The sequence below is a fragment of the Capsicum annuum genome, chromosome 6 (assembly GCF_002878395.1).
Source record: "Capsicum annuum cultivar UCD-10X-F1 chromosome 6, UCD10Xv1.1, whole genome shotgun sequence".
NCBI lineage: Eukaryota > Viridiplantae > Streptophyta > Magnoliopsida > Solanales > Solanaceae > Capsicum > Capsicum annuum.
This window is the reverse complement of record NC_061116.1, coordinates 206,259,001-206,285,603: the sequence shown is the minus strand read 5'-3', so window position 1 is coordinate 206,285,603 and position 26,603 is coordinate 206,259,001. Positions and strand designations below refer to the sequence as shown.

Below are 26,603 nucleotides of genomic sequence, written 5' to 3'. Positions count from 1 at the left end.
TATATATATATATATATATAATAACAATAAAGTGGACTCTTTAAAAAAAATCACTTTTTTCTTTTTCGGCCATGTCAGCCGTAAGGGGTGAATTTAATTCACTTGAAAGATGTTAAGGGGTAAATAAACGAAAGTTAAGTTTAAGTGCTAAAGTGAGTTTGGAGGACAAGTTCGGGGGGAAAAGATGTCTTTTCTCTGTATATTATTTAAAATAGTACATATATTGCATGGTACGTATATATGTGTATATATTTTCTATAGACTCTAAGGTACTATATATTTAACGTGTACATGTGTATATGTTTTATAAAGTAGTATATAACTATATATAGTGTGTGTGTATATATTGTTAATTACAGTATATATATTGTAGTATATGTTTTATTTAAAGTAGTACATATATTGCATGGTACGTATATATGTGTATATATTTTCTATAGACTCTAAAGTAGTATATATATTTAACTAACATATAGTCGTATACATGATTACATATGTAATTGTGAATATGTTTTTTAAATTCTAATGTAGTATATACTATATATATAGTGTATATATATTGTGTGTATATTGTTTAACGTATTTAACATGTATATAGGTGGATATATATAGTGTATATTGGAGATAAAAATTTAAATTTTAATTTTTTTTTTTTTAGGTTTTGACCGATTTTGATCGGGTTGGATCGGTCTATGTGTAATGGGTCAATCCCGGGTTGTTTCTTAAAAAAATATTGTTGGACCCGATACTGAAATGGCCCATTAAAATAGATCCGAAACCGGACCGGCCCACAAACCAGTTAAAAAGCACGGGCCGATTCCGGGTTGACCCGGCCCGGCCCCGTTGACAGATTTACCTAGTTACATTGATAAATTTCTTTTGGTTAGGTTCACTTCATTGTCCTGATATTTAATTCTCGCCATACCATTTATTCCATGATATAGATTATAATAATAATGGGGTCTTATATTTTATGGCAAACTTGTGGTTATTACTTGCCACCTTCATCTGCCCACAGACTAGCATATATTCCCCATAAACTATAAAGATGAAATAAATAGAGGTAACGTATACCAATATCTCTACTGATTTGGACAAAAATGAGCGGAAGTAATCAAAATTGGTGTTTTCATGCTTTTTGCACCCAACAATATTTTAGATTCCATGGGCCAGCTAAGAAATATATACTACATTTACAAGTATTTTATTTCTAAACAAGGTTTATAGAATACTATAATTCACTTTCTATGTGGATAGAAAATTCCATTATCTTAGTCTAAATTTTATCCTAATTTTAGCTAATACCCATAAACAAGTAATGGACAAATTTAATCTACTCAAGTTTGAACAAGAACTTCAATATGAAAATAAGCAGACACGCTTACAAGGAAACTCATCTTAAAATTAGCGAGTTGACCTGATATTTTACCTCTCGCATTTATGATATAAATAAAAAATATCTGATTTATTTAGTTATTGATTTAACATATTTAAGAATCAATAACCGATAAACAAAATCGATTATATATAAAATCGAATTGAATCAACCGATGCATACCCCTACTTTGATCTCATCGGCCTTGTTTGACTACTAATAAGAGAATTGAGATTTGATAAATAAAGACGAGATTTCACCGTCATATAGTAAGATAATTTTATGTTGGAAAAACTCCCAATCCTTATAACTAAACGGCCTCTTAATGAAGGTACGTACAACTCAGTTCTTACTGTTCAACTAAAAAAACAGTAGATGAAAGAATTAAAATTTGATAGTAAAATCTGCAATAATTAGGAATAAATTGTAACGACCACGTCGTCTTTAATTCACCTAACAATGAGTTCTCCCTTCTCTTCATTTCATGTACCATTATTTTCTTTTTAATTTATTTTAAAAATATTATCGCCTTTAATATAATATAATTAAAAGCAATTTAAGTTTAACAATTATTGAAGTAATTTATAATCCCATAAATATCCAAAAATTAGTATTTATGTATAAATTTTATTTTTTAAAAACCGTGCAAATCAAATAATGCTAGGAGTAATAATAAAGCATTTAACACGTGGTATGCAATCTGACACCCTGCCATTGGTCCACGATTGCTGCGTTTTCTTCACGAAACTTTAAAAATTGGGCCTTCCACCTTTTTCTTATTCATTTCTCTTTTGTTGAAAAAAGAAAATAAGCCTACCTCTCCTGGACTTACAAACTTACATTACATAATCAAACTTTTATCAATTTCATTTTCGACTTTACTCCTAATTATTTGTAAACTTTATTTTTGGGTAAAAGTTCGATTTTTTTCTTTTTTGGGGTAAATCATCATGGTGGCCAAAAGAACAACATCATCAAGATTACCTTCCACTTTCTTTGGAATATTAAAACAAAACTTTTCAATTACGGAGCAGTATTTGTCTTAATTGACCCCTTTTTACTTGTGTTGGAATTGCCCATTTGATTTTTTTTTTGTTTGACTCAGATAAAAAATGCAATATAATACTGTTAATCTTTGTGTATCAATTTATTTGTTTTGATTTTTCTTAACCATTTAAAAAAAGATGTTTTTTTGTCGCTTGAAAACTTTTTAATCCCATCACAAGATGTGTATATTCTTAATTTAAGATATAAAATTCAATAATTTTAAACTCCACTTTCAAATGAATAGCGGACACTACTAATATACACTGTACGTATATTATATCATCATTTTAAAAATATAGAAAAATTATTTTTAAAAAATTCTCTATTCAGGTGTAGTAAATTCAAATTAAAAAAATAAAATAAATAAAATATAACGGAAGGAATAATACTTAATTAATTATTATTAATTTTAAATTAGTCATAGAGTGCAACGATCATAAATTTAGAAACTTTTTGACCCGAAATAAACCGGGTCAAATCATCGGGTCTCTCTCAAAGAAGATCCTCCACAAATATTCTCTTCTTCCAATAATAACACATCTAATTTCTTTCTTTTTTCAGTGCTCCAAAGTATCATTTTAAAAAAAAAAAAATTAGATCTATCAACAAAAAATCCATAAAAGAAAAAAAATTCAAATATTTTTTCGTTACCTGTGTTGTGAATAAATCGAAAAATCAAAATTATCTTGGCATGTCAGTAGCTGGAGAGGCGGTAGAGCATGCGAATTTTCCAGGAACAACAATGGCAGCAACAAAGGTGGACCGGTCGGAATGTTGTAACCCGGTAAAAAAACCCGGTCCAGTTTGTTTGGACCATGTATTATCAGCTTTAGGTGAAACAAAGGAAGAGAGGGAATCAAGAATTAGAAGTTTGTTTAGTTTTTTTGATTCTGATAATTTGGGCTTCTTAGATTATGTGAAAATAGAAAAGGGTTTGTCTGCTATGCAAATTCCAGCTGAGTATAAATTTGCTAAAGAATTGTTGAATGCATGTGATGCTAATAAAGATGGAAGGGTTGATTATATGGAGTTTAGGAAATATATGGATGATAAAGAAATGGAATTGTATAGGATTTTCCAGGATATTGATGTCGAACATAGTGGATGTATTTTGCCTGAAGAATTATGGGATGCCCTTGTTAAAGCTGGTACCTTACTCTTACTTTGATTTTTTTTTTGATTTTTTTTTGATCTCTTTTTGTTTTTATCTTCCTGTTTCCTTGATTAATGGTCAAGTATTTGATAGTTAAGTATTTGATAGTTAAGTATGCAACTACAACAACAACAACATATTGGTCTTATTGTAATCTCACAAAGTGGGGTCTGGGGAGGGTAGAGTGCACATAAACCTTATGCCAACCTTAGAGGTAGAGGGGCTGTTTCAAATAGACCCTCGGCTCAAGCAATTCAGAGAAAGAATTAATGTAGGTACAAGAAACAAAACCTAATAGAAAAAACAGCAGATAGCAACAAAACAAAAACTATAATTAAAAAAAGATATGACAATCCAGGTACAAGGAATCATATATAGTAACGTAAATCGAAGGAATATGATACTACAGGATAGATTAATAGTCAAGTATGATATTAGTTTTTTGATCATTGGGAGAGTAAGTGGTGTGGATGTACAGTATAACTGTTTATTGTGGTTAGTAAAAGGAATATAACATCTATCGTATTGAGAATTTTCCCATTGAGGACTCAGAACTAGTTTGATAAGTTGTGATTATTTGTTCAGATAACTTTCTTGAAAGTTTGATCTTTAAATGGCTTTGCGATGCAAGCTGAGGTTAAGTGATCAGTTGCCTAACTAGACTTGTTGGAAGTTTGTGCTAAAATGTATGCTTTGTTGGGAGCTGTGGAATTTCCATGTTCTGATACCTCTTGTTGGGTCTAGAGATACCCACAGGAAGAATAACGTAAGTTGCTTGAACTTGGATGCGGGTGTCCAATACAGGGGCGGATCTAGAGGTTGGGTCCTTCATGATCGTAATTTTAAGATTCTGAGATACAGATCTAGGTATGGATACAGGTGCAGGGATTCAGCTAAAAATATTCAAATATATAAAATTAGAGTTATAAAGCGTAAATTATGAGGTATTATGTGGAAAACATGTGAAAATATTGATCAAGAGGAGAATCCTGGAAGGAGACAAAAGGAAATGGAGTGATACTAAAATTTCTATATAAGGTATTTTATTTACTTCAATTTCACCTTAGCTTTTGTTTTTTATTACAGAAATCATTGAATCTGTCCCAAATCTCTTCATCGATTTTGGTCAAAGCATCCAAAATTGATTGACCAAATCGGGTATGGAACCTACAACCACGTTGTGTCGGCATGGGTGCGACACTGAAAGTGAAGAGTCCAATAACTTATTACGAAGTTAATTAAATAAAATAAACAAATGAATGGAAGCAAGATATCACGTCAAAAATCCTTCTGAGTTTTGCACTTGTTGCTCCAACATTACTGTGTTGGATTATTATGCACAAGGTAGCAGAGGCGGACCCAGAATTTCAACGAACGGGGTTCCATATTCAAAGAAAACTTAGGATTTCAACTAAGGGGGTTCCATATTCAAAGAAAACTTAGTCGAAGGGAGTTCAACACCTACTATGACCACATAAAAAATAATTTTAATCATGTATAAATAGTATATTTTTCCGTCGAAGGGGGTTCGGCCGAACCCTCGAACAGAAGGCTGGCTCCGCCCCTGCAAGGTAGTCTCAAGTATCACAAAGTTCTCGAGAGATTTACCACTCAAAAGGGGAAACTTTCCAGGCGTACCTGATGCACCAGGCTTCCTTCCACCAAACTGTTCTCTGGAACTTTCTTTTATTGTAAAACTTAGCTTTTCTGCTAAGAAGCTTACTCTCGGCTTCTTTTCCTCAATCACTGTGGCACATCCAAACATGTCTGCCACGAGTTGCGCCACTGTATATTGCTCACTCACCGAGAAGATAACTCAAGTCATCATACAGATTTATAGGGATCTCATCACCTTCTATCCATCATAATTTCACTCATGGTTTGGCATAAAGGGGTTATATCTTTCCCACCCAAAACTCCATCTCACACTTCATTCTTAATTTTTTTTAATAATGGTGGTGTACGGGCCAACTTTTGCACACCTTGACTAATTCCATGGGGTACCTACTTTGTTCGTAAATTTTCAAAACAGATACTATGAACAATGCCTGTACATGTATAGTTGTCCGTAAGTATGATTAGTGAATATGCATGTATCTATCATATACTTTTACGTATCAATAGTACTTTTTTGTTGATAGTTTCTTTTTAATTCTATGCGTGAATTCTATGTGAAATATAATACTATACTAAAAATAACAATTATGAAAAAACAAAAAAAAGGCTGCACTAATTTTGTATTTATTATGTTTAGACTCGCTAAGGCTAGGGAGAGGAAGGGTCGTGACCTCGACCAGGTGAAGTGCATTAAGGGGGAGGACGGTACAGTGTTGGTGGAGGACAGCCACATTAAGAATAGATGGCAGTCGTATTTTCATAGGGTCTTGAATGACGAAGGGGATAGAGATATTATGTTAGGGGAGCTGGAGCACTCAGAGGAGTGTCGGGATTTTAGTTATTGTAGACATTTTAAGGTAGAGGAGGTTAGAGAGGCTGTTCGCAGGATGCGAAGGGGTAGGGCGACGGGGCCTGATGAGATACCGGTGGATTTTTGGAAGTTTTCTGGCGAGGTTGGTTTAAGGTGGTTAACTGGATTGTTTAACGAAATTTTCAAGACGGCGAAAATGCCCAAGGCTTGGAGGTGGAGTACTATGATCCCTCTTTATAAGAACAAGGGTGACATTCAGAGTTGCAATAACTATAGGGGTATTAAGTTATTGAGTCACTCTATGAAGATTTGGGAGAGAGTGGTCGAGGTGAGGCTGAGACGGATAGTATCTATTTCGGAGAACCAGTTTGGATTTATGCCTGACCGCTCGACGACGGAGGCAATTCACCTGGTACGGAGGCTGGTGGAACAACATAGGGAAAGGAAGAAGGACCTGCACTTGGTGTTTATCGACTTGGAGACAAAGTCTCCAGGGAGGTGCTTTGGAGATGCTTGGAGGTGAATGGAGTCCCGGTGGCATATATCAGAGCAATTAAGGACATGTATGATGGAGCTAAAACTCAGGTGAGGACGGCGGGAGGAGACTCAGAGCATTTCACTGTCTTGACGTGATTGCATCAGAGATCTACTCTTAGTCCCTTTTTGTTTGCTTTGGTGATGGATGTGTTGACACGGCGTATTCAAGGAGAGGTGCTTTGGTGTATGTTTTTTGCAGATGATGTAGTTTTGATTGATGAGACGCGGGGGGTGAATGATAAATTAGAGGTGTGGAGACAAACTCTTGAGTCTAAAGGGTTCAGGTTGAGTAGGAGCAAGACAGAGTATTTGAAATGCAAGTTTAATGACGTGAGGCTGGAGAATGAAGTGGTAGTGAAGTTGGAATCACAGGTGGTATGTAAGAGGTATAGTTTCAAGTATCTCGGGTCCGTGATTCAGGATAACAGTGAGATTGACGAGGATGTCTCGCACCGTATTGGGGCGGGATGGATGAAGTGGAAGGTCGCTTCGGGGGTGTTTTGTGATAAGAAGGTGCCGCCCAAGCTTAAAGGCAAATTCTACAGGATGGTAGTCCGTCCGGCCACGTTGTATGGAGTGGAGTGTTAGTCAGTTAAGAACTCCCACATTCAAAAAATGAAGGTGGCGGAAATGCGGATGTTGCGTTGGATGTGTGGACTGACTAGGGGGGATAGAGTTCGGAATGAGACTATCAGGGAGAAGGTTGGTGTGACTCCAGTGGAGAATAAGATGCGGGAAGTCCGATTGAGATGGTTCGGACACGTGATGAGGAGGGGCATGGATGCCCCGGTTCATAGGTGTAAGAGGCTAGGTTTGGATGGTTTTAGGCGGGGTAGGGGTAGGCTGAAGAAGTACTGGGGAAAGGTGATTAGGCGGGACATAGAGCAGTTACAGCTCACTAAGGATATGACCCTCGATAGGAAGATCTGGAGGACGCGAATTAGGGCAGAAGGCTAGGGTTAGTTTGGGTCGCTAGTGTAGGGAATTACTTGGTGGGGGTATTATTCTTGTTATGATATCTTGTTTTATGCTTTATTACGAATCTGTTTACTTTCCTCTGTTTTCTATTACTTGTGGGTGTCGTATTATGTTATGCCATCTTGTTCCATGCTTTACTATGTATTTGTGTAGTATTCCGTGTCTCGAGCTGGGGGTCTATCGGAAACAACCTTTCTACTTCTTTAGAGGTAGAGGTATAGACTGCGTACATCTTACCCTCCCCAGACCTCACTATGTGGGAATACACTGGGTTTGTTGTTGTTGTGATTTTTTATTTATTATGTATATGGCATTTTGTTCAACTTTTTTTGTTTGGAACTGGTAACTTTGGCATTTTCTTTAACTTGTGATCACCATTTTCTCTCGCAAGATGGTATTTAAAGCCTTTAGTTTTGGAATTGGGATCTTGGTGACATATGAGTGCAAATTATTTGCATAGCATCGAGCAGATATGGATATGTTTTACTTGTCATACATTATCACTTGATCATCCATATAACCCCATCCTTTTGTGGGATAAGCAGCCCTGCTTAGCTAACAGTTGACTTGTCATTTTGATACACATGATTGCAATTGAAACAAGGTAAAATGAGCGTCTGTGTAAAATCACTTCATGGCAAATTGTAGCAAATTGGTGTTTTTGTTATTTTAGTTGTTCAAATTTTGCTTTAATGAGTAAGATGTTAGTGTTTAACTGCTTGCAAGATTAGTAGTCGTAGTAGTAATATTACTCACGGAAGTGCTCGATTCTCTAAGCTCAGATGGATTTTGATTTCTTTTCGATTGAATTACTACCGTTTCACCACCTTTGGTCTGGTTTTTAGATGCTCCTGCACTTTCTTTTCTGGTGCCTGTGACAAATGCTTTTCTACTTACTAATTTTAATTCTTTAAGCCTTTTTCTCGCGGAACTTCTTCAATTCTTATATTTGGAAATGTATTTGTAGTAGATTGTCAAGGCATATATTGAGTTACATTATGTGGTTAATAAGTTGGCTGGTTGACGGTGATATGATGCAATAAATATTCTTCTCTACACATCACTCATAGTTGAGGAGGACTCCATAGAAAATTAGTTAACTCTTTCATTGTCCCTGCTCTAGGCAGAATTACATTTAGATGAGTTTGAGTATACTGCTATGTAATGAAGTTGGTCAAGAGTTGGTGTCTTGATAGTTTTCTGGTTTGTTTTATGAAGAAATTTTTGTAAACTTCAAGGAAATTGTGTATGGATTGTATTTTTTTTTGAAACTGAATTGTGTATGGATTGGTTTTTGAAAATAATGAGCAAAACAACGCAACTAGCCCTTGTTCCATATTTATTCTGCTTCTTATGAGTCAGTTTAACTCTAATACTTAGTCATTTGTCTCAGTTGTCTAAATTCTCAAAAGAAATTTGTCTCTGTTCTCAAATACTTGAGATTCTTCAACTTTGTCAAATATGGGACTACTGCCAGCGTACCTATAAAGATTGAACCTTATTTCCAGCTGGTTGTTGTGCCTATATGTATACTTTGTTTCCATTGTTTTTTGAAATAATGAAAATCAACTTAATTTAATTTTGTATGTTGAAAAGCTTTTAGGGTGGTTTTAAAACATAAGATTATTTCTTTACCAAGCAAGATGACCTAAATAAGCTTCAAAGCAAATGGGGCTTCTGTTCTAGTTTAATCGGCCTTGAATATGCCGGATAGAACAAAATGTCGTCTTTGGATATTATCAGCATGTATGAGCTTCCCGAATAATTGTGGGAAATTTAGAGATTTCTTGGTGCGGGTGCGTGACAATTAAGTCCTTCAGATGGTGCTCTCCCATCATAATTATTTTTCTTCTCTTTGTCCACTTTTCTTTTTCTCCATTGTCCTTTATGCTGCAGATTCAGAAATGGTGCTCTATGCTAATAGCTATGTGTATGACACTGTTTATACCTTGTCCTGTAATTAATGTTTTTCTTTTCTAAAATTTAAATATGGGGACTTGGAAAATAACTGTACATTCTTTTCCTGTTTCTCTAGTGGTTGCCTCGGTTAATTTTTTGACACAAATTTTAGGGCTTTTCAGTTTATTTTGGCTTCTCTGTCAGTATTAAGTTTGCCTGCCCTCCTGGTCCATTTTTCCTTGTCTGCTGGAAGAGAATCATTTTTCAGTTTCATGTTTATGGGATAAAGGTGCCAAAATGCTGGCCCGTTATGGGTCTGCATAACAAATTGGATTACCCATTCATTATCTACATGCTAATTTCTCCTCAGTTATCACTCAATTATTTTGCTATATGATACCCATATCTTGGAATCTAATTTTGTTTCTGGCTAGAAGAGTTTTCCATACTCATTTCCATTTCTTTAGTCGTCTTCCTCTTATAAGCTAGGGCAGTTTCTTTCTTGCAGGAATAGAATTAGATGATGATGAACTTGCACGTTTTGTGGAACATGTGGACAAGGATAATAATGGAATTATCACTTTTGAGGAATGGCGAGATTTTCTTCTACTATATCCACATGAGGCCACCATTGAGAATATTTATTCATACTTGGAGAGGGTATGTCTTGTAGATATTGGGGAGCAGGCAGTCATCCCAGAAGGCATCAGTAAGCATGTTCATGCATCCAAATACCTGATTGCAGGGGGAGTTGCAGGAGCTGCTTCTCGTACTGTCACAGCACCTCTTGATCGCCTTAAGGTTGTTTTACAAGTACAAACGACTCGTGCCTCAATTGGTCCTGCAATCAAAAGCATATGGAAGGAAGGTGGTTTATTGGGTTTTTTCCGTGGCAATGGATTAAATGTGTTGAAGGTTGCACCTGAAAGTGCAATTAAATTTTACGCATATGAAACCTTGAAAAATGCTATTGGTCGTTTCAAGGGTGTTGAAGACCAGAGAGACATAGGAACTTCTGGGCGTCTTGTGGCTGGTGGAATGGCAGGTGCAATAGCACAAACTGCTATCTATCCCATGGATCTTGTTAAAACTCGGTTACAGACTCATTCATGTGAGAGTGGAAATGTTCCTAATCTGCGAAAACTATCAAAAGATATTTTTATACAGGAGGGTCCTCGGGCATTTTATAGAGGATTAGTACCATCTCTACTTGGAATCATCCCTTATGCAGGCATTGATTTAGCTGCATATGAAGCTTTAAAGGATCTGTCAAGGACATACATTCTTCATGATAGCGGTACAGCTTTAGCTCGTGCCTTCTCTACTGCTAGACGATGAAAAATAATTTTCCTAATAATTTTGCATGTAATGCAGAAGCCGGCCCCCTTGTGCAACTGGGGTGTGGGACAATATCAGGAGCCCTTGGAGCCACATGTGTTTATCCTTTGCAGGTTATTCGAACCAGGTAAATCAGCGGTTTGATTCTTGGATCCAGGTCCTACAACCGCTATTTTTCTTTCTTCTATTTGGGTGGTGTAGCTTTCTGGTTTATCGTGTGATGTGCCGTTCTCTTTACTCTTTCTTGCTAGAATGCAAGCTGACTCTGCATACAAAAGTATGTCTGATGTGTTCGGGAAAACAGTTCAGCGTGAAGGCTTCAGGGGGTTCTACAAAGGACTTTTTCCAAATCTTCTAAAAGTTGTGCCAGCAGCAAGCATAACCTATCTCGTGTACGAATCTATGAAAAAGAGTCTAGATCTTGATTAGCTTCAAACTGCCGAGGCTGATGAAGATGATGATGATGATGATAATGTGATACTAAATAAGATTATTTAGCTCATTGGTGATATGATTATCAAAATCATACACTTGATTTTTGACTCCCCTTTGGATACCGGCGGGGGTTATAGTTATAGAGTTTTGTAGATTCAACTGACAAGTGACTACGTTGGCAATTGAGAATAGTCCACCTTTACGATGTATGTTTGAGTTATAGGGATATCCTCTCTACACTTTTTCTAAGTAAATGCAAAATGAATACAGTGATGTGCAGACATTAAGGTTTTAGCCATATGGATTTGTATGGCAGTGAGGTTCAACTCTTTATGCTCTCTGCACTTACTTTGTGTAGACTTTGATGAAACAATTGTAATAATAATGGCAATTGTTAATCAAGAAAAACTAACCTCAAAAATAGCTTTTTTGAAAAATAATACTACCAGTGAAGTGATCAGTCTTCCACACTCCATTATTACACTTAAGAGTTCAGACCTTATTATAATATTTTTAGACTGAAATTGATTCATTTTTTGATGTTCATTAGGTGTAAAGTACAATCCTTTGTATAATATGATCCTAAGACTTGAAAAAAATATTTAATATTGTAGTTCTACATACACGTGCCAATCAAAGCATTAGTGCTGGTGAATCAAAGCTGTAACTCTTTTTCTTTCGGCTTAGTTTGGTCGCAAATAAGTTATTTGGGAATTAATTATTTTAGAATTAGTTATTTCAAAATTAATTATTTTACTCTCAAGATGGAAATGAATTATCGTACGCACGGATTAGTACTTTCACGTTTTCGCGAAAACTAAAATTACTGTTTACCTAAATCGTTCCCAATAAATAAATAAATAATAGTAATCCATCGTGCCTGAGTTAGGAGACTTGCGTTTATTTTCTTGCAATTTGGATTGGACAGGAATTACAGACGTTTAGGCGTTCTTTTTGCTTATTTTACTCAGTAAATAAATAAATGAAAATGACATAAATCCCAATCCTTACTCTCTATTTCAATTCTTTTCAATATTATTCAAAATTTTAAATTTTGTCCATTCGATGCATCACATTCTTCTAAATACATCATTTAATTTTGTACGAATACATCACTTAATTTTACATTTATATATCATATTCCACATAAAATTTTATTTTTCCGAATTTATTACTTAATTTTATACGTATACATCACGTTCTTTCGAATATATCACTTAATTTTATACGGATACATCATATTAAGTGATGTATTCAAGACTTTAATAGAGAGAAAAAGTAAAATCAGATATTTATGTAATTATTTAAAAGAGTTCATATTTTAAATATTTATGAGATTTTTTCAATAAATAAATTAATTGAGAAGATTTACTTACTATATTTATTATTATTATTGGGCAAAATGCTCTATTGGACCCCTATACTATGTTAGTTTTGTAAGTTGGATACTTCTACTTACATGTTTGTCATTTGGACCCCTAAACCCACGAAAAAACTACATTTTAAAATTTTTTTTGGAGAGTGTAACACACTTTTCCATGTCTGCTGCCACGTGTGTCATGTCATCTGTCACGCGTGCCACGTCATTTGAAAAAAAAAGTATTACATTAAATTTCAAGTCATTTTTAAAATACTACATAACAAATTAAATATTAAAATTAATTTAATTAAATAAGAAAAAATTATAAATTATAGAAAAATTTGAATAATCATGCTTTTAAAATTTGAAAAATTTGAATAATCATTTTAAAATAAAAAAAAAATTACATTAAACCTAATTAAATATTAAAATTAATTTAATTAATTAATTTAAATTTTAAATTTAAATTACTAAAAAATTAATCAATTACGATTTTTAACTAATTAATTTATTTAAATTAATTAATTTATCAAATGTTAAATTGTTACCTAATTTAAATAAATTTTACTTAAATAATTAATTAATTTAAATATGATTTACATATTTAAAATATTTAATTTAAATTAATTGTGGAGAAGGGGCTGGGTGTGGCTGGGGGAGGGGGTTGCGTGGGGCTAGGTAGGGTGGGGGGCTGGAGGAAGGGGGTTGGGTGAGGTGGCGGGTTGGGGAAGGGGTTGCGTGGGGCTGGGTGGGATGGGGATGGGCTAGGTGGGGTGGAGGGCTGGGGAAAGGGGAGTGTTTACGTGGGGCTGAGTGGGTTGGGGTGGGATGGAGGGCTGGGGGAGAGGGGTGGGTGGGGCTGGGTAGGGACGGGACGGCCTGGGGTGGGGGAGGCTGGATGGGGTGGGAATTTTTTTTTAAATTTATTATTTTTAAATTTTTAAAAATATTTTTAAATTTAAAAGGATAGAGGGAAAAAAGAAAGGGTTGAGGGATGTGGGGGAGGCTAGGTGGGGGTGGGGGGAGGCTGGAGGGGGGGGGGGGAATTTTTTTTTTTTTAATTTTTAAAAATATTTTTAAAATTATTTTTTAATTTTTAAAAATATTTTTAAAGTATTTTAAAAATATTTTAAATTTAAAAAGATGGAGGGAAAAAAATCCTTTTTTAAATTTTTTTAAAATTTTAAAAATATTTTTAAATTAGTTTTAAATTTTTAAAAATATTTTTAAAATTTTAAAATAGATGGAGGAAAAAAAGGATCTTTTTTTAAAAAAAATTTTAATAATTTTTTTATTTTTTTAATTATTTTAATGTAAAATTGACTAAAAATTGACCCTCACTCGCACCTCTAGGCGAGTGGTTACACTTTCTTTGTCCTAGTTACTATTACCTTGCCAAATAAGCAAGGTCAACAATCAAAGAGTGTGAAATATTATTTTTTAATGGGTTCAAGAGTCCAGATGACAAACATATAAGTAGAAGTGTTCAAATTACAAAACCAACATACCAATAGAGCATTTTGCCTTAATATTGGGCTGCAAGTTTTTCAGGAATACTTTAGAGGCCCAATAAGTGAAAGCTGACACTATAAATTTAGCCTTTTCTACCACAGAGGCACAGAAGAAACAGAGCTTAGGGTTTTTGTTTTCTATTGAGTTTCGAGGTAACGTTCTGATCATTGTGTTCTTTTTGCTATTCCTATTTGATTATTATCGACTATAATGTTTTGTTTGTATTCGAATTGTCCTTATCGAGGAGATTTTGTTTTTTTTTTTTTGTTTTATCGGTGTTTTTTTATGCATGTTTTCATGCTTCATATGCATTTGTCTATATGTAGATGGTAACATGCACTTGTTTTTCTTCATCTCTTTATATAATACTTAGCATGACAATTATGAAGAAAATATGAATCTATAGATGCATTTAGAATTAAGTGTTTAAGCATATAATATATGTATTTCGGAGGTAGCGGTATGGACTGGGTACATCTTACCTTCCCCAGACTCTACTTTGTGGAAATACATTGGTTTTGTTGTTGTTGTATTGGGTCCATAATTTTGTGGAGTCAAGACTAATTTGTATCTTAGAAAACTAGTTAAGATCTATGCTTGTGATGAATTGTGGCATGAACTAAATTAATGTGCTGAATTTGCCAAGTAAAGAGGCTATTTGGTATGATTTGCACAATAAAGGTTTCTAGTCGTTTGAGTTTTCGAAGGCAGTTGATCATATTTACTCTCATTAGTTATAGTGGTATGCCCGTAGTGTAGTGCAGCTGTTTAAGGAATTTCAATCGTATTTACTCTCATTAGTTATAATGGTTTGCCCGTAGTGTAGTGGCACTGTGTAAGTAATTTCAAGGGACAAGTAATTCCTAAATAGGTCGTAGGAACTTCACTCTGCCTATATAAGCTCCATGTAGCAGTTCAAGCTTGTAATCTCATGTTGATGAACTATTCATACAAAAAAAGATTATATCCATTGATAAGATTCGAAGAATTCACAATTTTTAGGATTGGTGGTGTGAAATGGGGAAGGGGGTTCCATCTCATCGAGGAATGAACTAGAAGAATATAGCCAAACAATTGTAAAAATATTAGGTGCTACAACTTCACTCTACTGCCATTTCTTTTATGAATGTGTTAAGTGGATATATCTCTCAAGTTAGTTTTTATTGATCAACAGGCTACGTGCAACATCTGTGATCTGCCAAAAGTTCCAAGACAATATGGTGAGCGACCAGACTACTTGAAACCTCTCTTTAAGATTTTAATGTTGAGTTATTCGGCAATTGTAGTTTCATTTGTTTTTTTCCTTTGGCCTTATTAGGGTATTCCAAAGATTTCGAACGACATTGACTTGCTTCGCCCTCCTGCTGAGCTTGAGAAACAAAAACACAAGCTTAAGCGTTTGGTCCCATCACCTAATTCTACTTTTCTGGTATTCTAATACTATTAATTACTGCTATCTTGGATTTCCTTTGGTACCTATATATGATTCGTGTCCTTCCCTTTGACCAATTGTGTGTTTTAACTTTTATTTACCATTGCAGGATGTCAAATGCCAAGGTTGCTTCCAAATGTAAGTTGCTGAAAATTAGTGGTTGGGATCCTTGTTTTCCTAAGTGTCTGATGTACTACTTATGTACTAATATTTTTGTCTCAACTCTTTCAGAACAACAATTTTCAGCCACTCACAGACCGTGGTTACATGCCCCAGCTGCCAACAAGTGCTATGCCAGCCAACCGGTGGGCGTGCAAAACTTACCGAGGGATGCTCTTTTAGGGTTAAGGAGAAGGCTGCGATCTTGTTGGCTTGATTCTTGCTAGAGCTGCTTTTGAGCTATGATATATTTTAAACTAGGCTTTTAAAGAATGAGTTGGTCAAGAGAACTTTTCCCTTGATCAGTACTTTTTTTTGATGATGTTTTGACTATAATACTGTCTATCTTGTTACTCTTGCCTCCTTATGAAGTAATTAATCTTCTAGTCCTTGCTCTTGATTTTATCCCTTTTCTGATGGCTCCATGATTGTGCATTTGTGCTGCATTTTGTTGATACGCCTGACTCCCTGTTCAATTGTTGGTACACTCTATGCTTCGAGTCTCACTTGTAAGATTCAAACACAATGTTTATAACTGTTACTGGTGAAGTGTGCCAAGAAAGTACCTTGAATCCATTAGGAACTTGATTCAACCCCAGCCTCAAAATTCCTGCTAACATCTGATGAATCTTTTTTGGAATTGCTATATCTACTCATCTCACTATGCAAACTTTGTAGAGTTGTATATGATGGAATAAGCATACATAGGAGAGAAGTTAGATAATACTTGTGATTGAACTAGCTGAGAAACACATTCTAAACTCTACTTGTTCAACTAAACTTGTTTTCCTGGGGTCTTGTCAAGAGCTGGGCGGGTGTTTCCTAAGCACCTTTTGATTACAGAAACACAGTTAAATTTTTTTATGGGATGAAGTAGTAAGGTTTTGTTTAGAAATAGCATCACCAAGTCTACCCGCGGTTTGCATATTCATTTTCTTCTTCTAATACAGGGGTGTCAGCATACACCATCCGCATTTTAATATGCCATTTCAATCAAACCATACTGTAGTAAGGCAACAAGAACCAATGTTTAAAGAGAACTTTAACCCAATACAAGCATACATTACATTCAAAATGAAACTATCAAGTCCAGCTGAACTGTGGAATGTATGTGCAAGACAGTAACCCAAAACACAAACAACAAAATGAATAGTAATATATATATCTGGAAGAAAGGCTTAACCTCCCCTTTGCCTTTATGACTTGCCTGTTAGCCCGTGACCTCCATTCAGATTAAATGCATTGAAGGGGTGCTTGTGTTGACAGAAACAGCTGCAGCCATCTTCATTGTCATTCTTGATTTTGTCATCTTCTTCTTTCTCTTCTTTCTCCCCATCTTGTTTTGTGCTTCTCAGCTTGAGATAATGGTTTCTTTTGGGTTTTAAGAGTCTAGATATATTGGGAGTGCCGGCCAAGACTTTCTGGAAGGGTCCACTCTCCTACCATTATTCAATTTCTATTAGGTCGTGCTGCTTGCTTATCCACCACATGAAAGAAATGTATATTGTCATTGTCTCTTTCAAACATAATTATGAGATTTTACTAAAGACAAGGAAATCTATTCATTCTCCATGTGGAGAAAAAGCAAAAGATTAAAGAAAAGGGGTTTGGGGGATAAAGTTAGCTGACAGGTGGAGAGAAGTGGAGTGTGCCTTCCCAAAAGGTGCAGTTTAAAGGATAAACTAATGTGGAAAATTTGAGATTGGGAGGTGAAAACAGTTGTACGAAGTTAGCAACCTTCAAAAAGTAGAGTATATTGTAGTATATGATATTATAGATATGTTCTCTCTTTATAGATTTCAATCACCATGCATTGTCCTTACCCCAAATGGTTTGCAAGAAACTTTGTGGAGCCCCATAACCACTATCCATGAGTAGTTGGGAGATATTATTAGCCTAACAATCTTAATGTGGAATTAACGGTCTAAATTTTGGCAGGCAAGAGTAACTGTGCTGGTGCAAGATAACAAGTCTTTGATTAAACAATTGACGTACACATGACTTCATCGAATATCAGCGTTATTAAGAAAAATAAAAGTTAGAACCAAATCCAGAAAGTTGGATTATTATCCATTTTAGCTAATCTTGGCTAATAAAGGAGACAGGATTGCATGAGCATGTGACAAAAGAAAAAGGGGCCTATTTAAACAAATTAGTTTATTTGATCCATTTTCAAAAATAAAAATTCATCGAAATGAGTTATAGCAATATATGTGAGTTGTATTTTATTATATTCTGTTCTATTTTTAATATTATATTATACTGCTTTTTAAGAAAATGTCATACCACTTACAAAAAAATTCCCACGTCACTGATTCCATAACACGTCTGCTCTTTGCATCTTAAAGATTACGTAAGCGTTTTGCAAAAAATCAATATTAATCCTCTTAAATTACTTTAATCATAAAGGTCGATTCAATTATTTTATCTCTATTAACTTATATTCTAAGGAAAGTTTTGAGCCACCAAATTGAAATGTAAAACTTTTTGACGTTAATATAGTAAACGCAACTCTTAAAACATTCGTTTAGCAGCAATTAGTAGAATAATTCGCGCTTCGCACGGTTATAAAAAATACTTATTAACAATTTTTTTTATAAATTTAAATTAAAATGGAGATAAATTTCTATATGCACATATAAAACTTACTTAATTATGTATGTTGACAAAATTAAAAATATAAAATATTTTTATTAAAAAAATAGAATTTGGAGAAACTTTATTTTTATAAATGAAAAAAGAAGAAGGTATTTTTTAAAAATATTTTTATTTTTGATTTATATATATATATACACACAGTGGCACCTATACATAGTTATTTCATTTCATTTATTATATAGTAATCATTTTGTTTTACTAATATTTTCTTATATTAGAATAAACTAAACCATGAAATAAAAATTACAGAAATTAACTAAAAAAAAAATAAATAAATATTCAAGCTAAAGTGTACCGAATAAAACATATATATAGAGAGAGATTAAAGATTACATTAAAATTTTCAAATGAATACCGCATTCAATATATATTAAATTCACAAAAAGTAAAGTGAAAAAAATAGAGAAAAGGGAATTAAAAGGAATTAGAAAAATAATATTTGAAAGGCTTCAATACACATACAAAAATATTTAGTTATTAGGGAAAACCTCTTATGTTAGGATTTGTATTTAAATTTTATCTTTTTTTTTATATATATTTTTCCTTGTTTTTTAATCATTTTTTTCATGTTAAAAGTTTCTTTCACATTAATTAGATTTTAAAAGCACTTAAATAATTATCCATGATGCAACGTGCATTAATCTTGATTTAAGACTATAAACTTAGACTCGTTATAATTTTTTTGATCTATGTAAGCGATAGTATTTTTGTACATCATATATTTACACATAACTAAGAGTTTGGAAAATAAATGTATTTTCTTTTATTCATTTTTTAAGTAACCGAGAAATTTTAATTCCTCTATACGACTAATCGATTTAGATTTAAGATTATAGATAATGCTTTATATTTTTACTCAAGCTATATTGTGATGAGATTCATAATTCTCATCTCCATATTTGTTTTACCTATTGTTGAAATTGACGAATAAATAAATATTTAAGCTGATATTTATATACCCACACTTGCATTGTGTAATAGTTTAAAAGTTATTTTGGCTTAGAAGCACTTCAATAATTAAAAAAGCAATTCTATAATACTAAAAATAATACAACAAAAGGTTTCTCAAACATCATTTGATATAAATCCTTCATGTAGATTGTAAGACATGTATTTATAATATGATGTCTTGTGGTCATAAACAAATTAAGCAGCACAAAATAAATGAATTAGACGTCAATGGAAAGTGAATAGGAAGATCACAACATGAAAAGCAATAGGACATCAAAAATTATGAAGGCATCCACAATATTCAAGCTAGAAGCCAAACACCATAAAGAATGACAATGACCAAATATGGTAATGTATCAGTTATGTTCAACGTCTCTTCTTCAGCAAATTTATACTTTTCACCACTTTTACATCTGCTTGAAATTGTATCATCACTCAGTTCTCTTTAAACGCTTCTTTCCTTGATGCGTTGTCACAATCTCAATTGTGTGATATTTTAGAAGGTAGCAAATGATTTATTTATTTTTTTGTTAAAAAAAATATGGGAGTTTAGGCAATGGAAATTCTAAACAATATACAATGAAAGAAATAATCTTAATTTTGATGATGGAGACAAAAAAATCCATAATGCCTCTATTTATAGAATAACGATATGGAATATCAAATGATATCATGAATATGACTATTAATATAATTTAGGAGTTATGACCATCCAAAGTCATGAGAGATTGAGAGTAAAGACAATTAAATTTTTATATTAAAGAATATGAATAAATGAAATAGTAATTGATACATTCATTTTAATTGTTAAACAAAATTAATTCATTCATGAAAAGGATAGAGAAAAAAATCAAAAAAATCTCAAAAAAAAAGGAGAAAAAAGATAAATAGGAATGGAGGCCATAGAGAGGTGCCACATCTCTTTCTCTATGTTCCTCCTTTATTATTATACTAGTATACGTACGCGCGCGATGCACGAATAATATTAAAATATTATTTATAATTACTTCATATTGAAATGTCTCGTTCGATCACGTTAAATCATATTACTCACACTACTTTAAAAAAAAAAAGTTCAACTATCATATTATTTTTTAATGAAATTTGAAAAGAAAAATTATAACCTTAACCTCCATTCTCCCGCCCTTTTCCAATCACAATTTTTAAAAATAAAAAATAAGATAAAAATTCTAACCCCCACCCCCAAACCCTAACTAAATTATACAAAAAATTAATCATTTGACTCCAAAAAAAAAATTTAGTTTCATCTTTTACTTTATTATACCATCCCTCCCCCCCCCCCCCCCCCCCCCCCCCCCCACACTACATATGAGTAAAAATAATTCTGTAATTGCAAAAAAAAAAAAAAAAGAAATTCCTTTGTTATATTGTTTATCATTTAAAGATTTTAGATTGTCAATAACAATTTTAAATTTTTATAATACTGTCTCCTCATTTCTTTTGTTTAAAATTTATAAATAATAAATGGCATCTAATTACTTGCTTTTATACCATTTTAAATCATGTTAACTTAAGAAAAGTTCAACTATCATAATATTTTTCAATGAAATATGAAAAAAAAAAATGTTCATAAATTTGAACATAAAAAAAATTATACCCATCTCTTTGCAAGTCAGCAATAACAACAAAATCATCACTAAAAAAATAAAAAAATCTCAAGAAAACTTCTTCATAAATGAAATAATAGAAAAAAGTATTAATCTGAAGTCAATTATTATCGGTTCACTTTTTATATATAAAGAGTGTTATCATTTGCATGAGAGATAACGAACTGCGAGAAATGAATAAAGATAACATCAATGACTTCAATTTATATTTCACAAATTGCAACACACACACACACATATTACGTTTATTGTAGAACAAAAAATATTTTAACAAGTGGAAAAAAGTCATTAATTGTTATACATTATTTCCTCCTTTTCAAAATAATCAGATTTAAGATTGCACAATTCTTAAAGAATAATTAATTAAAAATTTGATTTGATTGATATATTTCTTATTATTTTATTAATTTTAGAATATTTAATGATAAAGTAGAGTTGAAAAAAATAAATAATTATATTTTTAATCTTTTAAACTGACAACTATTTTGAGACAACTATTTTAGTAAATATGTCAACTATTTTGTTTTGATAACCGCAACATTCAGGCTTGCTTTCTCACATAAACATGTCAGTTGTTTTGAGAAGGAGAAAGTAATATCAATTTTGAATGATACGTAGCGAATATAATATTAATACTAATATTTAACTTTTAATTAGCATGTCACTTGACTTAATATAATTATCTACTACTTTTCTTTGATATGTCATAAATTCTTATTCCTTATATATGTTCTTTTATTATTTATTTTCACAATTTCTAAAATATCGAAATTTGTTAATAATATTTTTGAATACCATTTATTTACTTTATTTTATTTTAAAATTAAACTTTAATATCCTCACCATATATATACCCACTCCATGTTTGTACATAGATCATAAGTCTTCTATTTTTAATTAGTAAATTATTAACATATCATCTTGCTTAATTTTGAAATTTAATTTTCTATTAAAAATAAAATATTAATTTAATATTAGTTAAACAATTCATTAAATTTCATAGTTACTATGAAGTCTCAATAGTTAGTTAGTTTTGTGTCAAAATTCATATTCAATATGTATTTATTTAGTAGTGTGAAACAGCAAATTAACATGTACATATTATATTACTTATATAATTAATCTATATAAACACATTTAAACAATTTTAGATAGAAATCAAACACATAAATAAAAAATTTAATCTGTCAATAAAAATAATTTTATCTTGATATACGAATAATTTATATGTCAACTACTAAACAATTCGATCCTAGTTTTGAATATATATCAAATATTTCTATGATGGTAAGGAAAGACAAAACAAATCAAATCAATTAAATAGATTATTTTTTAGTTTGCATACTTTTTCCTATCATAATTTTATAAATGCTCATTTCAAATCAAATACTTATATTTATTAAACATATAATCTTTTTTTATAAAGAAAATAAATAAAATAATAATTAAAAAATATTTTTTATATTCTTAGATTTTACCAAGAAATATCACGATCATTCTTGTTGCTAGTGTTACTGTAAAAAAATATTGAGGAATTTTTTTTTTGAAACTTAAATTTATGAATAACATAGAAAAATTCTTGAAAAAAGTAAGCGGAACAAATATACCACATTAAAGTCATAAGAAAAATTTCACCAACAACAACTAAAATAAGAGAAAAAGTGATGAGGATAATTAATACAACTTATCTTTTTGTATTTGTTTTTATCAAAAATGAAATGGACAAAATCATAATAGAAAACATTACTTAGTTGAATTCAAGCTAGAAAAATAGATTAACATGTAATATCACCACCATTCATATGCATATGAAAAAGTAAAATTGTTAAAATAAAAAATAAATCTAAAAATATAGAATATGAAGAATTCAGTAAATAAACCCATGAATAAATCTAATGATCAATAAAACAAAAAAAAAAAAAACTTGACATTATACATAATTGTAGAAGTATATATAGGAGAAGTTATGTAGTAGAACTTAATTCCAATTTGAATTTCATTTAAATTTAAATTCAAAAAACTAAAAAACTAACTGATTAGGATAAATATATTTTGAAAAATAGAGGAGCAAAATCTTATAATTGCTATATACAAAGAAAATTCACAGTTAACAACTGATTTTTAATTTAAATATAATAATAATCTTTATGAGTGGGACAATTGGAGAAATTTTTATTTTTATTTTAAATTAAATTAAATTAAATTAAATTAAATCATTAAATTATAATAATATTATAAGATTTTGCTCCTCTATATCTTAAACTTTATATTTACCCCAACCAATATCCTACTACTACTACAACTATTAGTATTTAACTAATTAGTTAATTATTATTATTATTATTATTACACATACTATGCACTAAGCACTACTACTTTTACTGTTATTGTTTAGTATTAGTATTATTAACATATTTTTATCTTTTATTTAATACTTAAGTAAATTATATTTCAATAATTTTATAACATTGATTTGAATTTTTAAAGAGATAAATACATAAAAGAGTAAAAGTCCATTTAGAACTCTTTAATCATGAGTTTCTATTTTTAAGGTAATGAAATCTTTTTTTTTTCTTTCTAATAAGGGATAATAAATTTTAAAATTTAAATATTTCTAATCTTTTAACTCATTATTAATATAGAAGATATAGATATAGATATACATATATGGAATAAATACATATAATATTTTTTTTAAAAAAAATATTTTATGTTTAAGAAGATATTGTATCTCCAATTGAAATTCAATTTTTTTTTTGATAAAATAGAGAACATCTTATATGATTGGTTAAATAACAATAAGAGTCCAATCATAACTCTCTAGTGTGAAAACTAACTATTTCCAATATTTAGTTTTATTTTATAATTATTTTAAATTTAAAATTAACAATCTCTTAATTATCTTCTTGTAGTTTACCTTTTTCTCACGTTTTTTTTTTTGAATTTTTTTTTCTTTTCTTTTCTATCTTTCTTTTGTTTTTTTGTTAATTTTTTTTTTATAAAAATTAATTGACAACTTAAATATATAAAGGTATTTCAAGTAAATATATACTTTGAATTTAATTATTAAATTCTAATTTATATTTTAAACTTTAAAATAATTGCAAGTAAGGATAAGCTTTAGATATACATCACAAATATATATTATTTTTATTTATCAATAATATAATATTAATAATAATAATAATATTTTTATCATTATATTTGATACATATAAGTTTATGAAATATAAGAGTTTATTTAGAACTCTTTCATAGTGTGTTTCTATTTTAAACTAATTAATAAACTTTATAAAGGATAATGTTATTTCAACTTCATTAATTATAAAAATTTTATTACACTACCATTAAACTTGTCCTAAAAACTGACACATGGCTTCTTAGCATCTTGCCACTTGGCTTTTCTTGATGCTTCGTCCTCTGCTTCATAATAGATATAGATATAAATTAATGGATTACTCCTTTGTCCCATTTTAGTTCGTACTCCCTCCATTTCAAAATAATTAAATTATTGGGGTATGACACATTCATTAAAAAAAAATTGAATGAACAATTCATTTATTTTGGACATTGAAAAATAGCTCAACAATTTATTTATTTTGGAATGGAGGAAGTATATTACTAAAAATAAATGTCCTATATTAATTGATCACTTACTAAATCATGATAATTTTTTCTTAAAATTTTATCTCTACGATTAATAGTATACATTAAATTTGAAAGTTACAATTTCAATCTCTATTTCTATGCTCGATGACTATCATTAATATGAGTAAGGGATAACATCATAAATTTCATTATCTGATTTATGATATTTTAATCACGTATAAATGGAATGAGATGAACTAAAATGACACTAAGGAACCACAAGGGTTGATGTGGTGGTTCAACACCTCACCTCTGGTGAATGAAAAAAACTTTGTGGCCAATTTCCTACCGCTTAGTGCTGTGGTCCGTTCCTTATCGCTTAGTGCGCTGATAGTAGGAATAGAGAATTAGTCTCACGGTTGCCGGCTGTGGAGATATCTTGAGAGACCCCCCCAAAAAAAAGACACTAAGGGAGTACTTCTAACCAAATCAAAATTATAGAATTAAGGCAAAATGACCTCCTGGACCCCTACACTATGTCGATTTTGTAAGTTAGACACTTCTACTTATATGTTTGTCATCTTGACCCCTGAACCTACTAAAAAACAACATTTTAAATACTTTTTTGGTGAGTGTAACACACTTTCTCCCACGTCAGCTGCCACGTCAGCCATATCTGCCATGTCATTTTAATTTTTTTTTTAAAATAGAAAAAGTATTACATTAAATTCCAAGTCATTTTTAAAATGCTACATACAAATTAAATATTAAAATTAATTTAATTAAATAAGAAAAATTTATAAATTATAGAAAAATTTGAATAATTATTTTTAAAATAAAAAATAATAAAAAAGTATTACATTAAAATTAATTAAATATTAAAATTAATTTAATTAATTAAAATAAATTTTAAATTTAAATTAGTAAAATATTAATTAATTAAAATTCTTAACTAATTAATTTATTTAAATTAATTAATTTATCAAATTTAAAATTCTTACGTAATTTAAATAAATTTTACTTAAATAATTAATTAATTTAAAGATGATTTACATATTTAAAATATTTAATTTAAATTAATTGTGGGGCGAGGGGTTGGGTGAGGCTGGGGGGTTGGGGAAGGGCTGAGTGAGGTGGGGGCTGCTTGAGGATAGGTGGGGTGGGGTGGGGTGGGGTGATGGGCTAGGGGAGGGGTGGGGTGGGGTGGAGGGCTGGAGAAAGCGGGTTGGGTGAGGCGAGGGGCTGGGGAAGGGGTTGCGTGGGGCTGGGTAGGTTGGGGGCTTGGGAAGAGGAGGGGTTACGTGGGGCTGGATGGGCTGGGGTGGGGTGAAGGGCTGGGGGAGAGGGGTGGGTGGAGCTGGGTGGGGTGGGGATGGGGGGGGGGGGGGGTAGGGGAGGTTGGGTAGGGTAGGGATGGGTTGGAGAGGCGGTGGGGTTGGAAAAAAATTTTAAATTTATTATTTTTAAATTAAAAATGATGGAGGAAAAAAATGAGGGGCTGGGGGTGTGGGGGTGGAGACGGGCTGAGTGGGGTGTGGGGGTGGGGATGGTCTGGGGTGGGGTGGGGAGGGAAAAAATATTTTTTTAAAATTTTTTTAAAATGATTTTTTAATTTTTAAAAATATTTTTAAATTATAAAAGATGGAGGGAAAAAAGGAACCTTTTTAATTTTTTTAAAATTTTTAAAAATATTTTTAATTTATTTAAATTTTTAAAAATATTTTTAATTTTTTTTAAAATTTTTAAAAATATTTTTAAAATTTAAAAGATGCAGGGAAAAAAAGGATCTTTTTTTTTTTTTTAATTTTAATATACATATATATATTTTTTAAAATTATTTTAATGTAAAATTAACGTCTACTCGCACCCCTAGGCGAGTGGTTACACTTTCTTTGTCCTAGTCACCATGTCAATGGTCAAAAGGTGCAAAATATTGATATTTGATGGATTTAAGGGGTCCAAAATGTCCAACTTACAAAAGTGAGATAGCTGAGGTTGATAAAGTAATTTTGCCTGGAATTAACCGTCCAAATCGTAGATCCAACTTCCCCTGCAACGTGGAATATAATCATTGGTCCACTATCACGTGGCATAAAATACATTTGGCTAACCGAACCGAACTCGAC

The 26,603-nt window shown here is 31.6% G+C and overlaps 2 protein-coding genes across 3 annotated transcripts; both read left to right on the top strand.

Annotated features, from left to right (window-relative positions):
* Positions 1 to 2,856: 2,856 nt before the first annotated feature.
* LOC107876002 (calcium-dependent mitochondrial ATP-magnesium/phosphate carrier protein 2) lies at positions 2,857 to 11,488 on the top strand. Its single transcript, XM_016722952.2, has 4 exons — positions 2,857 to 3,570; positions 9,926 to 10,714; positions 10,792 to 10,882; positions 11,007 to 11,488. Exons 1-4 carry the CDS (start codon positions 3,114 to 3,116, stop codon positions 11,182 to 11,184), a joined length of 1,515 nt encoding a protein of 504 aa, XP_016578438.1. The 5' UTR covers positions 2,857 to 3,113; the 3' UTR covers positions 11,185 to 11,488.
* A 2,507-nt stretch (positions 11,489 to 13,995) lies between these two features.
* LOC107876001 (40S ribosomal protein S27-1) lies at positions 13,996 to 16,058 on the top strand. 2 transcript variants are annotated; one of them, XM_047413830.1, is made up of 6 exons: positions 14,173 to 14,214; positions 15,065 to 15,151; positions 15,237 to 15,282; positions 15,381 to 15,491; positions 15,604 to 15,632; positions 15,726 to 16,058. In XM_047413830.1, exons 3-6 carry the CDS (start codon positions 15,280 to 15,282, stop codon positions 15,868 to 15,870), a joined length of 288 nt encoding a protein of 95 aa, XP_047269786.1. In that variant the 5' UTR covers positions 14,173 to 14,214; positions 15,065 to 15,151; positions 15,237 to 15,279; the 3' UTR covers positions 15,871 to 16,058. The 2 variants fall into 2 exon arrangements, with proteins under 2 accessions (XP_016578436.1, XP_047269786.1); XM_016722950.2 differs by lacking the exon at positions 15,065 to 15,151 and having other exon boundaries at positions 13,996 to 14,214.
* The last annotated feature ends 10,545 nt before the right edge of the window (positions 16,059 to 26,603 follow it).